Here is a 15,000-nt window from a genome sequence, read left to right on the forward strand (position 1 = left end):
TGGTCTCAACCCATGGGCTCATCAACAGCCCCCCAAACACTACTCAAACATCCACAATTAGTTGGTTCTGTCTGATTTTAGAGCTCATTACAAAAAAAGCCAGTGGGCAACACAATATAGACTTTTTAAAATACAGCACTATGGTGTATGGTATACTCTGTGTCCCTTATTTTGGAATCACATTTGTGGTCTTAGTCGGTCAAAAAGGGACGAATGCCTGTTTTTTTTTTTTTTCAATCAATCAATTTTATTTTAGTTTAATAATATATGTTCTTTATTAGTTGGAATTTTGAGAAGGTTTTGTGGTAATAATGAATATTTATGCAGTAATTAACATCCATTTTTCCACAATGGAATTTTTGTAATTTTATTTCTAATTATGTTTAAATTATTGCAGTATTTCCTGGTTAGGGTAGATTTGTATTTTTGCAAACTAAACATTTTATGGATGTTCATAGTTTTCCTTTTTTTTAACCATTCATTTCCAATAGCGGTCATTTTTGACAGTAAACTCCAAAAGTGTGTCTCTATTTTTAACAACCATTAAGTATGCTTGAATCATGGCCTATTTTTGTGTGTTTTCACATACCAAATAGTGTCTAAAGTTACTGAAAACTACCAGAGGGTTAATGTTTTGTTATTTGTTATTTGTACTGCTGATCGACCGTTTGAGATGCTGTTTTGTTGTTTTACAGAGTCTGTATTGTCCAAATGATTAAGATTAAATGTTCTTGACTGAACAGCCATGCAATTACTACTAAATCACTATCCGAATTGAACAAAATCACAACCGGGCGCATTTAATTCCTTCATCTATAATCAGATTTGATAGAAAACCAGTTTAGACTGAATTGTTCGATTGAACCAGTTTGAATACTCAAAAAAAAAAAAAAAACTTTTTTCTTAAAAAAATTTGGGGGGGAATCAACTTATTTGATTTATGTTCGATCCACTTAAAATTATAGGGACAAAAAAATAGGGACAACATGAAGGAATTGTGTTAGAATCAAGAATCAGATTTGTTTACTCACTCAATCAACAAATTCACAGACGTAAACTGTAATGCTGCGTTCACACCAGACGCGGAACGCGCATCAAGCGCCAGTGATTTACATGTTAAGTCAATGCAAACGCGCGAATAGACATCCTGCGGCGCGATACGCAGGAATGGCGCACATTTTGCGAATGGCGCGGTGCGAATTGAGCGTTTTGTGCGTTTGACGCGCTTAACGAGCGCTTCTAAGCGAATCTCTCGAATTCGAATATCTGAACTTCAGCGTACATTCGCGCCGCGTTAACCAATCATAAGCTTGCTCTTGTGGGGGCGTGATTGTGACTTAGAACTTGTTGTCGGTGTTCCGAGTTCATCAAACTGGGCTTGGCTCAGTCAGAAGCACCGCTGAAAGCCTCCGTCATCCAGGTTCAGTTTCTGGAGGAGTTTATGAGCTCACAGAGCTGGATGCACCTCTGAAAGGATGTAGTGGACTCAGACACGGCCCTAAACGTATCGACGCTGTTTTTCAGTCTTCATAAAGCACATTAATGCTGTTATTTTCTTCATAAAATCCATGTTAGCCATTTAGCTATGAAGCTAGAGTCTTCGGGCAAACAGAAGCCCTGCCCATCACGCGAATCCACGTCTGTTCTGAAGTGAATTTGACACGTGAATGAAGTGGGGTTTGACGCGCGAATAAATCGAGTAAACTCAAATGTTCACGCGGTTCCGCGTCTGGTGTGAACACAGCATTCGGATCAACTTTTTTGCCACAGCACCTCAGATTTGTAAACGGCTGATAAAAATTACCTGATCTAGTTCCCAAAGATCTTTCCAGCAAGATTGTGGCATGAAAATGCCCCTAGTGTCTGTCTTTCCACATTTATCCAGAAGATCTGTCTGTGTTCTGCACCTTAAAAGTCCCATAAATTTAAAATAACGTCTTTTTTAGATGTTATTATCAGTATTGTTCATTTTTAGGATATCTTTTTGCTATTGGGCATAAAAAAAGTCAAAATTCGCATTTATGAGATATAAAACTGATATAAACAACAGCTTGTAATTTCCACCTAAATAGATCAACAGTTTTATTCACGTCACCTCATACTCCAGTTTCTCATCAAATCGTGACCAATCAAATGCTCTCTACTATCTGACATGCCCCCCGCCCCCTTTAAGACACTTCTTAATTGACGCGCTTGAGCTTAACAACTCTCACTGGCAGAAGGGTGAAAAAACAGAACGCTATTGGCTGTTTCTAAAAAGGGGAGGAGCTACTCTGTTCCACCCTCTCATCAAGTTTCGATTGAGATTACGTGAAACATTGAATAAAAAACTGCACGTTTCAAAGCACTTCACAGATCTTTAAGATTTAGCCACTGTGACAGAAGATGTCAGACTCGCCAGCTCCTCCGCTTGCCTCAACCACATTTCTTTCTCACCTTCTCTCTTGTTTCTGTATCCTCTAGTGAGACTGTACAGGTACCCGAGCGCTCAACAGCAACCCCAGCTTATTTTCTAGGCAGCCTAAAGACAAACCTACACACACACACCATTCCTCCGTCACAGGTAGAGCGTCGTATTTGACATTGAATATGAGTGAACTGAAAGTTGAGGAATGAGATATGAGGATGGCCACCCACAGCACTCTTTATTTATGCCACCCGATACCGAAAACCACCATACCTGCACACACACATGCTATATTCTAACCCTGTCAGCATCTTCCCAATGAAAAATGATGTTTCTCGGCTCTTTTTTTTTGGTTTGTGAGGATTGCGCCAGCATTTCCTTTTGTTTTGTTGAACTCCAGTAATTACTTGGCTGGAGTTTTCCTGTATCGACTGAGCCTCAAAGCTCATAACCTGATTTAGCTCTCTACATCATCCTGTAGGGCTGTGCGATACGTCTATGTACAGTTGAAGTCAAAGTTATTAGCCTGTCTGTGAAAATTGAATTGTTTTAAAAAATATTTTCCAAGTGTCACTTAAAGTGCTTTTTTATATATTTTTTAACTTTATTTTTATACATTAAGACATTTTACAGAACAGAACATTCAGTGACAGCAGCGATTATTAAGAGGAAAAAAAATGACCGCAGATGTAAATAAAAAAAAAAATACAAAAAAAACCCACAATATTTTCAGTTTCAAAGGAGCTAGAAATACTATGTCTTATTCAGATACAACGTAACAGGTGCCCATCTTTGTTTAAAAATATCCAGTTTTAGTTGAAGTTGAGCAGTCATATACTCCATTCTATACATACATTCAGGTTTTTCTATCCACTGTACTATTGTTGGAGGGCGTGGCTTCATCCAATTTATTGTTACGGTCTTTCTTGCACTTAGTAAAAGTATATGTAGTATATATCTCAGGTTTTTATTATATATATCCTGGGGTATCCTTTCAAGCAAGAAAAACAGGGGAGTAAAAGGTAGATCTACCTGCATAATTTTCATTATCTCAATCTTTACCCCTTGCCAAAATGCAAGTATCTTCGGACATTCCCAAAATATATGTGCGTGATTACCCACATTTCCGCAACCCCTCCAGCATTCCTCTGACTGTGGTTGGTTAGTATATTTTGAAACCATTACTGGTGTTCTAACCTATTTTTTGCTTTACCGGTCAAACTCTTTCCAATTATGGCTGTTAAAGTGCTTTTTTAAAACATAATAAATTTATTAACTCATTTCTTTTGTTTTTGCCATGGTGATTTATTCATTAATTTCTTTTCGGCTTAGTCTCTTTATTTTTAATTTTTTTAACTTTTTAATTTTTTTTAAAATTATTATTATTATTATTTTTACTTTATTTATAGAAGTTTTTGTAAAAACATAACACCAAATAGTGTACATCATGTATATACGTTAACAAACTTATCTTGGTGTTATTACCTTATATAGTGTCTTTATTAATCTGGGGTCGCCACAGTGGAATGCACCATCAACTTATCCAGCACATGGTTTAAGCAACGGATGCCCTTCCAGCTGCAACCCATCACCGGCGAACATCCATACACACTCATTCACACACATACAACGCACACACAAATACTCAAAATACGCCTGCAAGCGAACGTAAAAACTAGCATCTAAAAATATGTAGTAAAATGGTATATAATGTCATCATGATAAAGACAAAATAAATCAGGTACTAGAGATAAGTTCTGAAAACTATTATGTATAGAAAAAGTCTTCTTTCCGTTAAATAGAAATTAAGGAAAGAAACAAACAGGGGGGCTAATAATTCAGGGGGCTAATAAATCTGACTTCATATACTGTATCATTATCAGGATATTAGATGACATACAGTATATGATGATGTAAGCTTTTTGTCATATCGCCCAGCCCTATTGTCCCTTCTTCCTACAGGTATGAAGACACAATCATAAGTCATAACTTTGTCTTTTTGCGATCTCCGCATGCGGTCGTTCGGTGGGTCGCTCCCTCTCTCTGGGGTCTGCAGTTTGATGTGATGCAGCTTGACTGGAGTTCATTCCACTCGGCTGGAGACACAAGGACATGCTCTTCATGTCCCTTTTTCGGCGTCTCTATATTATGATTGGCGTACTGTCACGCTGTCAAAACACACACATACACACACTAGCATACAGTTCATGACCTGGATCATGGATCAAGCTGCTCATTGCGGTTTTCATTCTGTTGGTTTCTTTTTCTAAGAATGTACACAAGTCAACTTTTACACTTTTTTACACAGCAAAACATGCTTTTCTTTCCATTTTTTATCTTGTTTCTACTCGAAATTTCTAATAAATAAGAAAACACTTAATTTTGTTTAGTTCTGAAAACGAGACAATGATAGGTCAAAATTAAGTATTTTTTCTTTAAAAAAAGCTATTTTACATGTTTTAAGAGAAAAGCACACTTCATTTTGACTTACCTTCTGAAAACAATACAATAATAGGTCAAAATTAAGTGTTTTTTTTTCTTTACACAAGCGATTTTATTTGTTTTAAGAGAAAAACACACTTAATTGTGACTTATTATTTCTGAAAACAAGACAAAAATAGGTAAAAATTAAGTGTTTTTTCTTTAAACGAGCTATTTGCTTAAAGAGAAAAACACGCTTAATTTTGACTTACTATTTTTAAAAAACAAGGCAATAATAGGTCAAAATTAAGTGTTTTTAAGGAAAAAAGCACTTAATTTGGACGTATTATTTCTATAGACAAGACAATAATTGGTCAAAATTAAGTGTGTTTTTTCCCTAAACGAGTTATTTTGCTTGTTTTAAGGAAACTATTACCTAATTTGACTTATTATTTCTAAAAAAAAAAAAAAAAAAAAAAAAAACCAGACAATAATAAGGTCTGGTTGAATGACCTAAAGTAGGCATACATGCAAATGTGAAGGGCATGGCCCATGGGTCTTGTCACAGTTTGTTTGGTGTTCTTATTGGCCCGTTGTCTACACTTGGGTTTTACACTTTTGGAATTTACATGAAAATGAGAAAACTGGTGTCTGAAGCTCACAGAATGCCCATTTCCTCATACTGATCTTTTATTATTATACTTTGCCTAGGTATACCTAGATTTTAGTTATAGTGCACCTTTAAATGAGCTATTTTCCTTTTTAAAAAGAAAAACACACTTCATTTTAAATGATTTCTGAAAACAAGATAATAATAGGTAAAAATTAAGTGCGTTTCCCCTAAACAAGTGATTTTGCTTATGTTAAGAGAAAAACGCACATAATTTTGACTTACTGTTTCTAAACCCAAGACAATGATAGGTCAAAATTATGCGTTTGTTTTAACAAGCAATTTTACTTGTTTTAAGTAAAACACACTTAATTTTGACTTACTATTTCTGAAAACAAGACAATAAGTCAAAATAAGTATTTTTTCTGAAACAAGTTATTTTGCTTGTTTTAAGGAAAAACACTCTTAACTTTGGCTTATTATTTCTGAAGACAAAACAGTAATGAGTCAAAATCAAGTGTGTTTTCTTAAAACAAGCAAAATAACTTGTGTAGGGAAAAACTCACTTAATTTTGACTTATTATTTCTGAAAACAAGACAATAATAGGTCAAAATGAAGTGTTTTTTCTTTAAACAAGCGATTTTTACCTGTTTTAAGAGAGAAATACAACTAATTTTTACTTATTATTTCTAAAGACAAGACAATAATAGGTCAAAATTTATTCATTTTTTTCATTAAACAAGTAATTTTGCTTGTTTTAAGTTAAAACGCACTTAATTTTGACTTATTATTTCGAAAGACAAAATCAAGTGTGTTTTTGTCTGAAACAATATTTTGCTTGTTTTAAGGAAAAACACACTCAATTTAGACTTATTTCTGAAGACAAAACATAAATAAGTCAAAATTAAATGTGTTTAATTATTATTTTTATAAATATTTTTTACTGCCAATGAGGTTACTAAAATAACCTTGTTTTCTTTTTGTAGTCAGATAATTTTGCTTCCGGTCAAGAAACAGAAGTTGCAATAATAACTTCTATATTTTGCAATATATCAGAGGAAAACCAGAATTTATTGCAAGCGCGTGATTTACTATTGGTGGATCTTTGCAACAAATCATCAGAGAAGATGATGTCAAAAGAGAAAGACTTCATTATATGAATTTTGACTTTCTTTCTGAAGAGCGCAAATGACTACTTTCTCCATTACCCAAGAAAATGAACATTGTTTTTGTCATTTAAGCTTCATTTGCATGCAATTTAGCCCTTCTACGTCTCTTCGCATTGCACCAGCTTTGGTATTATAATTGCTAATTGCAATATGCCAAGTTTCAATATGTACGTTTTGTTGGCTAAGCTAATCCTCAAACCGCTATGCCTCCTCACAGAAACGCTACCAAGCTAAAGGCTTTAGACGACTCTGGAGTGCTTGGAAAGACTCTGAACGGATTCCAGAAGAGCCGGGGGAGTTTTCTGTGCGCTCTCCATCCATGTGCATACACAGATTTGCTTGTAATAAGTCTTGTGTGTGCCTTCAGGGGCTCAAGCAGCATGTAGCAGTGGATGGTCCAATTAGGGTCTCTAATTACCCAGCAGTACTGTAATACATGGAGAGAGAATAAAAAAGCAGCAAATTGTTGGGATAAAAAGCTCTGGCTGCTCTTATTGTTATTGTGGCGTAAGTGCGTTCATGATAGACGCGAGGCATCACAGTCACGACTTCTGATTTCTTATTCTTACATGTTGTTTTTGTTTGTTTGTTTGTGGAAAAACAACCAGTGTTTCTTCTATCATTGTATTAAGGCACCAACCGTGACCCTCAAAAGTCAAATTTCATTTTCTCAACAGGTCTATACTTTGTTCTGTTTTTAATCAAACCTAAGAGCCTCGTGTTATTTATGTTGTTTACATAACAGCATCTATTACATGTGGTGAAATTACACTTCTATGTGTAGTGGTTGCTAGAAGGGATACAGCAGTTGCCGGAAGTTAATGAGAATTATTTTTATTATTTATTTAGCTACCAATTAAATTCATTCATTTTCTTGTCGGCTTAGTCCCTTTATTAATCCGGGGTCGCCACAGCGGAATGAACCGCCAACTTATCCAGCAAGTTTTTATGCAGCGGATGCCCTTCCAGCCGCAACCCATCTCTGGGAAACATCCACACACACATTCACACACTACGGACAGTTTAGCCTACCTAATTCACCTGTACCGCATGTCTTTGGACTGTGGGGGAAACCCACGCGAAGGAAGGGGGAACATGCAAACTCAACACAGAAATGCCAACTGAGCCGAGATTCGAAACAGCGACCCAGCGACCTTCTGGCTGTGAGGCGACAGCACTACCTACTGCGCCGCTGCCTCGCCTAGTTATTAAATTGTATATTGTTAACATTTTCCCCTACCCCAACCATTACTGTAATGTAAAGCAGTATTTATACAGAGTATTATTCATATTATTTATTCAATTATCCATTAATTGTATTTTATTAACATCTAACCCTACCCCAACCCTAAACCCAACCTTACTGTAATGTAAAACAGTATTTATACAGAGTATTATTCATATTATTTATTAAATTACCCAATAATTGCGTTTCATTAACATCTAACCATGCCCCAACTCTAAACCCAACCTTACTGTAATTTAAAACAGTATTTATACAGAGTATTATTCATATTATTTATTAAATTATCCATTAAATTGTATTTTATTAACATCTAACCCTACTCCAACCCTTAACCCAACCTTACTTTAATGTAAAACAGTATTTATACAGAGTATTATTCATATTATTTATTAAATTATCCATTAAATTGTATTTTATTAACATCTAACCCTACTCCAACCCTAAACCCAACCTTACTGTAATGTAAAACAGTATTTATACAGAGTATTATTCATATTATTTATTAAATTATCCATTCAATTGTATTTTATTAACATCTAACCATACCCCAACCCTAAACCCAACCTTACTGTAATGTAAAACAGTATTTATACAGAGTGTTTTTCATTAATTTTCTTGTCGGCTTAGTCCCTTTATTAATCCGGGGTCGCCTCAGCGGAATGAACCGCCAACTTATCCAGCAAGTTTTCACGCAGCGGATGCCCTTCCAGCCGCAACCCATCTCTGGGAAACATCCGCACACACATTTACACACACACTCATACACTACGGACTATTTAGCCTACCTAATTCACCTGTACCGCATGTCTTTGGACTGTGGGGGAAATCGGAGCACCTGGAGGAAACCCACGCAAAGGCAGGGAGAACATGCAAACTCCACACAGAGCCGAGGTTCGAACCAGCGACCTTCTTGCTGTGAGGCGACAGCACTGCCTACTGCGCCACTGCCTCGCTCGAGTATTATTCATATTATTTATTAGATTACCCAATAATTGCATTTTATTAACGTCTAACCATACCCCAACCCTAAAATTTATTTATTTATTTATTTATTTATTTATTTATTTATTTACGTATTTATTTATTTATTTATTTATTTATTCATTTAAGTATTTATTTATTTATTTATTTAATTATTTATTTATTTATTTATTTACGTATTTATTTATTTATTCATTTAAGTATTTATTTATTTATTTATTTATTTATTTATTCATTTAAGTATTTATTTATTTATTTATTTATTTATTTAGATTAACCCTTTGAGATGTACCATCTCATTTTCAAGGGGGTCCCAATAATCATTTAAACAACTCACACACACACACACACACACACACACTGAGTGGCTTCTTTCCATTAATGTGTTCAAATAGTCATTAAACAAAAAAATAATGACTAAAAATGAATTACAAACATTTGTTTCAATGTAATCTGCACTAAACGCAACCAAAAACATGTGCTCTAGTTTCTTTATTAATTTTGGCTACTTGAAGCATCTATTGTAAGAATACAGAACAAAAAGCAGCTCAGTTTTACTTCTATTAAAATTTGGTGACAAACGCAAATAAATTATATTTTTATAATAGTATATAAGACTAGTACGGACTAGAGTGCATGTAAATGTTGCAAATATTGATACATATTTTGAGAAAAGAAGTTATAAAATTTATAGATTTAGACATTTTAGACCCCATCTGGACCCCAAATGTGTGAACTTAGGGGAAACACTGACAGCATTTAGCATGGACTTGTGAGCCTATAATGTGTTTTTTATGTGCTTCCGTCTATAGTTCATGCTATTTTTACTTCAGGGATGTGTATATGTATGAATGGATGTCTGCTCAGGCAGTGACGTCTACTGTACGTGTTTTAAATGTCACCCCTGATATTTCTGATACTGCCTGATTTATTCTGCCAGACCAATAAAGGTCTTTTACTGAAGCTGCTTCCTTTTTATCACGATGACATTGTGTTTGATATAGCTGTAAAATGGAGAGAAACTATCAATTAATTAGCTTTTTCTAAAAGACTTATTGCAAGAATTCAAGACATGCAGGGATGAATGCTATTTTTTTATTGGGTATTTTGCAGTGCAGATGGAGAATGGCAAGAAATGAAACTATCAATAAATAAATAATAAATACATATACCATTTATTCAACCATGTTGTGACAATGCATGTTTTATTGTTGGTATAAGTTTGGTTTTGATCTTTTGATTTTTTGTCTTTTATTTTTTAACTTTTTTGTTTAGTTTACATTTTTTTTGTTTGGCTTTTTGTTTAGTGTTTTGTTTTAGCATTTTGTTTTGCTTAGTTTTTTGTTTTGTTGTTTTGCTTTATGTTTAGTTTTTTTTGTTTTGTTTAGTTTTGTGTTTAGATTTGTTTTGCTTTTCTTTTTTATTTGAACTTTTGTTTTGCTGTTTGTTTAATGTTTTGTTTTGCTTTTTGTTACGTTGTTTTGCATAGTTTTTCATTATGTATTGTTTTAGTTTAATTTAGTTCATGTTTTGCTTTGTTTTGTCCTGTTAATGTTTTTTGTTTTGCTTTTTAGTTTTTGTTTTATTTTATTATTTTCTGTTTTTATTTTTTCTTGTTTTGTTTAATTTTTTGTTTAATTTAATTTAGCTTTTTTAGTATTTTGTTTAGCTTAGCTTTTTGTTTTTGTTGTGATTTTATTTTGCTGTTTTGCTTTGTTTAGTTTTGTGTATAGATTTGTGTTACTTTTTATTTTTATTTTTGTTTTGCTTTTAGTTTAGTGTTTTGCTTTGTTTTGTGTTTTGTTTTGCCATTTTTTTATAGTTTAGTTTTTTCCTTTGTTTTGATCTGTTTAGGATTTTTTTTTGTTTAGTTTTGCTTTTTTATCAGTGTTTTGTTTTGCATTTTACTTTGTTACATTTTGTTTTTTAAAAGTTTTTTTTTGTTTAGTTGAGCTTTTTGTTTTTGTTATGCTTTAGTTTTGTTGTTTTTATTTTATGTTTAATTTTTTTGTGTTTGTTTTGTTTATTTTTGTGTTCAGATTTGTTTTGTTTTTTGTTTTAATTCAAATTTTGCTTCATTTTGTTTTGCTTTTTGTTTAGTTTTAGTTTTGTTGTCTTTCCTTAGTATTTTGTTATGTTTTGTTTTTTTCTTTGTTTTGTTCTGCTAATTATTTTTGTAAAATTTTTTCTTTCTTTGTTTTGTTCTGCTAATTGTTTTTGTTACATTTTTTTCTATGTTGTTTTATTTTGCTTTTTATTTTCTTATGTTTTGATTTTTAATAAATTATTTGTTTTTTTTATTTTTTGGTGATTTTTTTTGTCTTTTTTGTTTATTTTTTGTGTTCATTTTTGTTTAAAATTTGTGTTTTGTTTTCGTTTTGTTTTTTAAGCCAGTTGCCAATTCTGTGTTGAGTTTGCATGTTCTCTCCATGTATGCATGGGTTTTCTCCGGGTGCTCCGGTTTCCCCCACAGTCCAAAGACATGCATTAAAGGTGAATTAGATGAACTAAATTGGCTGTAGTGTGTGTGTGTGTGTGTGTGTGTGTGTGTGTGTGTTTGTGTGTGTGTGTGTGTGAGAGTGTATATGGGTGTTTCCCACTTGTAGATTGCAGCTGAAAGGGCATCCACTGTTTAAAACATATGTCGGAGTAGTTGGTGGTTCATTCCACTGTGGCGACCCCTGATAAATAAGGCACTAAGCCGAAAGAAATGAATGTTTTGTTTTTAACACAATATTTCGCACTGTGAGAGCCTCAAAATGAAGCACCGAGAAAAAACTTCAATTACACACCTAATGTAAAATTTCCACATAAATTTCCCTCCATGTCTTCCGAAAATCAAGCCCAGCATGCCATTTTCAACCTAATATAAATTTCAAACTTCCTAAGAAGACTTGAAGTCAATAGGAGGTTTTCAAGCATACCGAGACAATCTAGACTATTTACACAAGGCTTTCAGAGTTGTGGAAAGATTTGTTTGGTTTCCCGAGACGTTTGAGAGGTACTAGATGGAGAGGATTGGGATTTCTGATGTTCGTGTGTGGCTTTGGATAAAAGCCAGTGATGGATGTAGAAAGAGCAGATGGCAGCATGTCTTAACTAAAGGATGGAGGCCGGCAAGGTGCAGCCAAGGTCACCATGAACTCCGAATCACACACAGACGGAGTCATTGGATTCAGATTGGCTGGTGCACCTTTGAAAACCTCTCACACACACACAGCGGTTGTTTGGCTTGTCTGCAGCATGGACTCCTGTAGACCGCACAAGCAAACAATGAATAAAATATGAGCAGTGAGGGTTCTGATGAGACATCTGTGTACAAACACACACGCACACACACGTACACACACCTCTGCTCGCTACAGTTTCTCCATCAGCCAACAGAGGGCAGAGAAGCTAAAGGGCAAATAATGTTTTTTCTTAAACTCACTTGAACTTAAAGAGTTGAAAGGTTGTCAAAATCATATTCCTGCTTATACTTTGCACTAGAAAAATACATGAAAATGTAAAATACTTTGCTAGTAGTGGAAAACTCATGTTTTAATTATGCATTCTTGGAAATGCTAAAATCCAGACTAATATATAGATATATTTGTTCTTCTTTTCATGGTTTGGACATCTAAAAACTGTCAACTTTTACCTCACCCTACATTTTAAAACTGATTATTTGCAATTGTAATTTACTTTAGGGAGTACAAAGGAACACATTTGTACAACTTTTACAATTCATACCATGGATGGATGGATTGATGAATGAATGGATTGCTGATGGTTGGATGTATGGACTAATAAGTTGTTGGATTAGATGGATGGATGGATGAATGCTTGGCTGGGAGAATACCTTGATGGAGGGATGGAGTAATGAGTCATTGGATGGATGGATGCACGAATGGATGGTTGGATGCTTGGATGGGTGAATACCTTGATGGATGAATGGATGGATGGAGTGATGACTCATTGGTTGAATAGATTGATGGACAGGTGGATGGATGGGTGGAGTTATGAATCATTGGATCAATGGATGCATGGATGGATGGTTGACTTGACTGAGTATTTACATTGGATGGAGTAATGAGTCATTGGTTGAATTGATAGATGGATAAATGGATGGATTTATGGATAGAGTAATGGCTCCTTGGTTAAATTAATAGATGGATATATGGATGGATGGATGGTTGGATGGACTAATAAGTTCTTAGATCAGATGGATAGATGCTTGCATAGATGAATACCTTGGATGGAAGGTTAGATGGATCGAGTAATGAGTCATCGGATGGATGGATGGATGGTTGGCTTGACTGAGTATTTAGATTTGATAGATGGAGGATTGAATGGGTGAATACCTTGATGGATGGATGGGAGGGTGAAGGGATGAAGTAACAAGTCCTTGGTTAAACTGATTGATGGATAGATGGATGACTGGATGGACTAATAAATTCTTAGATTGGATGGATGGATGCTTGCATGGGTGAATAGACTAATGAGTCCTTATTAAATGGATGGACAGATGGATGCATGCGTACATTGTGGGCTGATGAATCCTTGGATTAGATTGATGGATGATTTTAAAAATATTTACTTCTGGATAGATGGATGGGTGGATGGATGCTTGAATAGGTGAATACTTTAGATAGATAGATAGGTTGATGGATGGAGGGACGGACGGATGGATATTATTAATAAATGAATGAAAGATAGAGACCATAGTTAATGGATGGTTGAATAGTTTGAAAGATGTGTGTTTGCATGCGTGTTCTCTTAGATGGATGAATGGATGAGAGAAAATATGGATAGATGTATACTGTATGAATGGGTGGATTGGTGGATGAATGTACGGATACAAGATAAATTCATTGATTATAGATCAAATATGGATGGATTGATATATTGGATGATGGATGGGTAGATTAATGGATGGATGGATACTAGAATAAATAAATAAAAGACGCATTAATGATAATAAAAAAATAAAAAATAAATGATACATTGATGAATACATGTAAAAAGTCACTTAATTACTGGTCTTGAAAAGAAATACTCAATTCTGTTCCTTGGTTTGTGTTTTTCTGTAATTGCGGCATCCATCATTCCCCTTATCTGTTGATCTATACACACACACACACACACACACACACACACACACACACACACACACACACACCACATAGTTAATCACTTCACATATGTAAATGCTCATTTACATATTTTCTCTCTCTCTCTCCACAATCTCCCCACCTGTGTTTCTCTTTAACTCCAGATGGTTTTCGTTGTTGGTCTGGCTAGTTCTGCTTTTTTATATAGATGTATAATTTATGACCTTGGAAGTTGCAGTCTGTTTGATATCAGCCTGTGATTGATGGATGTCAGCTTACATCAGCTGTCAGATGATTTATTATTTTTTTTTTTGAAGCTCAAGATGATGCTTTTCTCTTTGATGGTGACATTTGCGGTGTCTGACATATGGTGCAATATTAGGCAATGACACTGGTTTAACTAAAGACCTTTTAAACAAACCCTTCACTCAAAACATACAGTATAAAATCAATTTATATAATTCGATTCATGATTTCAACTTGGTGGCTATATATAACAGGCTGTCAGCAGGGTCTTAAAAAATAATTTAAAAGTCTTAAATCTTAAATCCTATTTTACAAGGTATTCAATTATATATCGTTTTTGATTATGCAATGCATGGTTGAATGCTAAAGTTTGCTTGAATTAAATCTGTGAATATTAAAATGCTGTGTAGTCTATGAAATCAATGAAATCCTACTGGATTTGACATCATGCTGCTTTGTTTACTGCAGTAACCAAGGCAACGCCATTATTTCTGCAGTTCTATAGACACCAACCTGCTGAATCAGCTAGATTTAATAGATTTTATTCAGTAAGTATATACTGTTTTAGTTTTGGATTAATTTCCTACTTTAATATTTAGTAAATATAAGTTAAAATTTCACCAGTGTTTCCGGTTGAAAAAGGTCTTAAAATGTATGGAAAGAGTCTGTAAAAAGGTCTTAAAAGGGATTGAATTTCACTCTCTGATTCCTGTATATACTCCATGTAATCAAATAAATTAAAAGATGGAACTGATCTAGATTCAGTAATTCTGGTGGACTTTTTGATCACCAAGCGCACCCTAGCAATCATGTGGAATCCTATAAT

General features: G+C 34.3%; 1 protein-coding gene across 8 annotated transcripts in view; it reads left to right on the forward strand.

Annotated features, from left to right (window-relative positions):
- Positions 1-15,000, forward strand: part of trappc9 (trafficking protein particle complex subunit 9) — a 303,088-nt gene that overhangs the window by 109,944 nt on the left and 178,144 nt on the right. For 4 of the 8 annotated variants that reach the window (XM_088651468.1, XM_088651469.1, XM_088651466.1 and 1 more), the window contains one exon: positions 6,826-7,484. The exons of the other annotated variants lie outside the window; for them this stretch is intronic. In XM_088651468.1, coding sequence (XP_088507594.1) covers positions 6,826-6,842 — 17 coding nt within the window. In that variant the 3' untranslated portion in view covers positions 6,843-7,484. Of the gene's footprint in view, positions 1-6,825; positions 7,485-15,000 lie in introns of those variants that run through there. 8 annotated transcript variants of the gene reach the window in all.

This window comes from Danio rerio, chromosome 19 (assembly GCF_052040795.2).
Source record: "Danio rerio strain M-AB ecotype USA chromosome 19, GRCz13ab, whole genome shotgun sequence".
Lineage (NCBI taxonomy): Eukaryota > Metazoa > Chordata > Actinopteri > Cypriniformes > Danionidae > Danio > Danio rerio.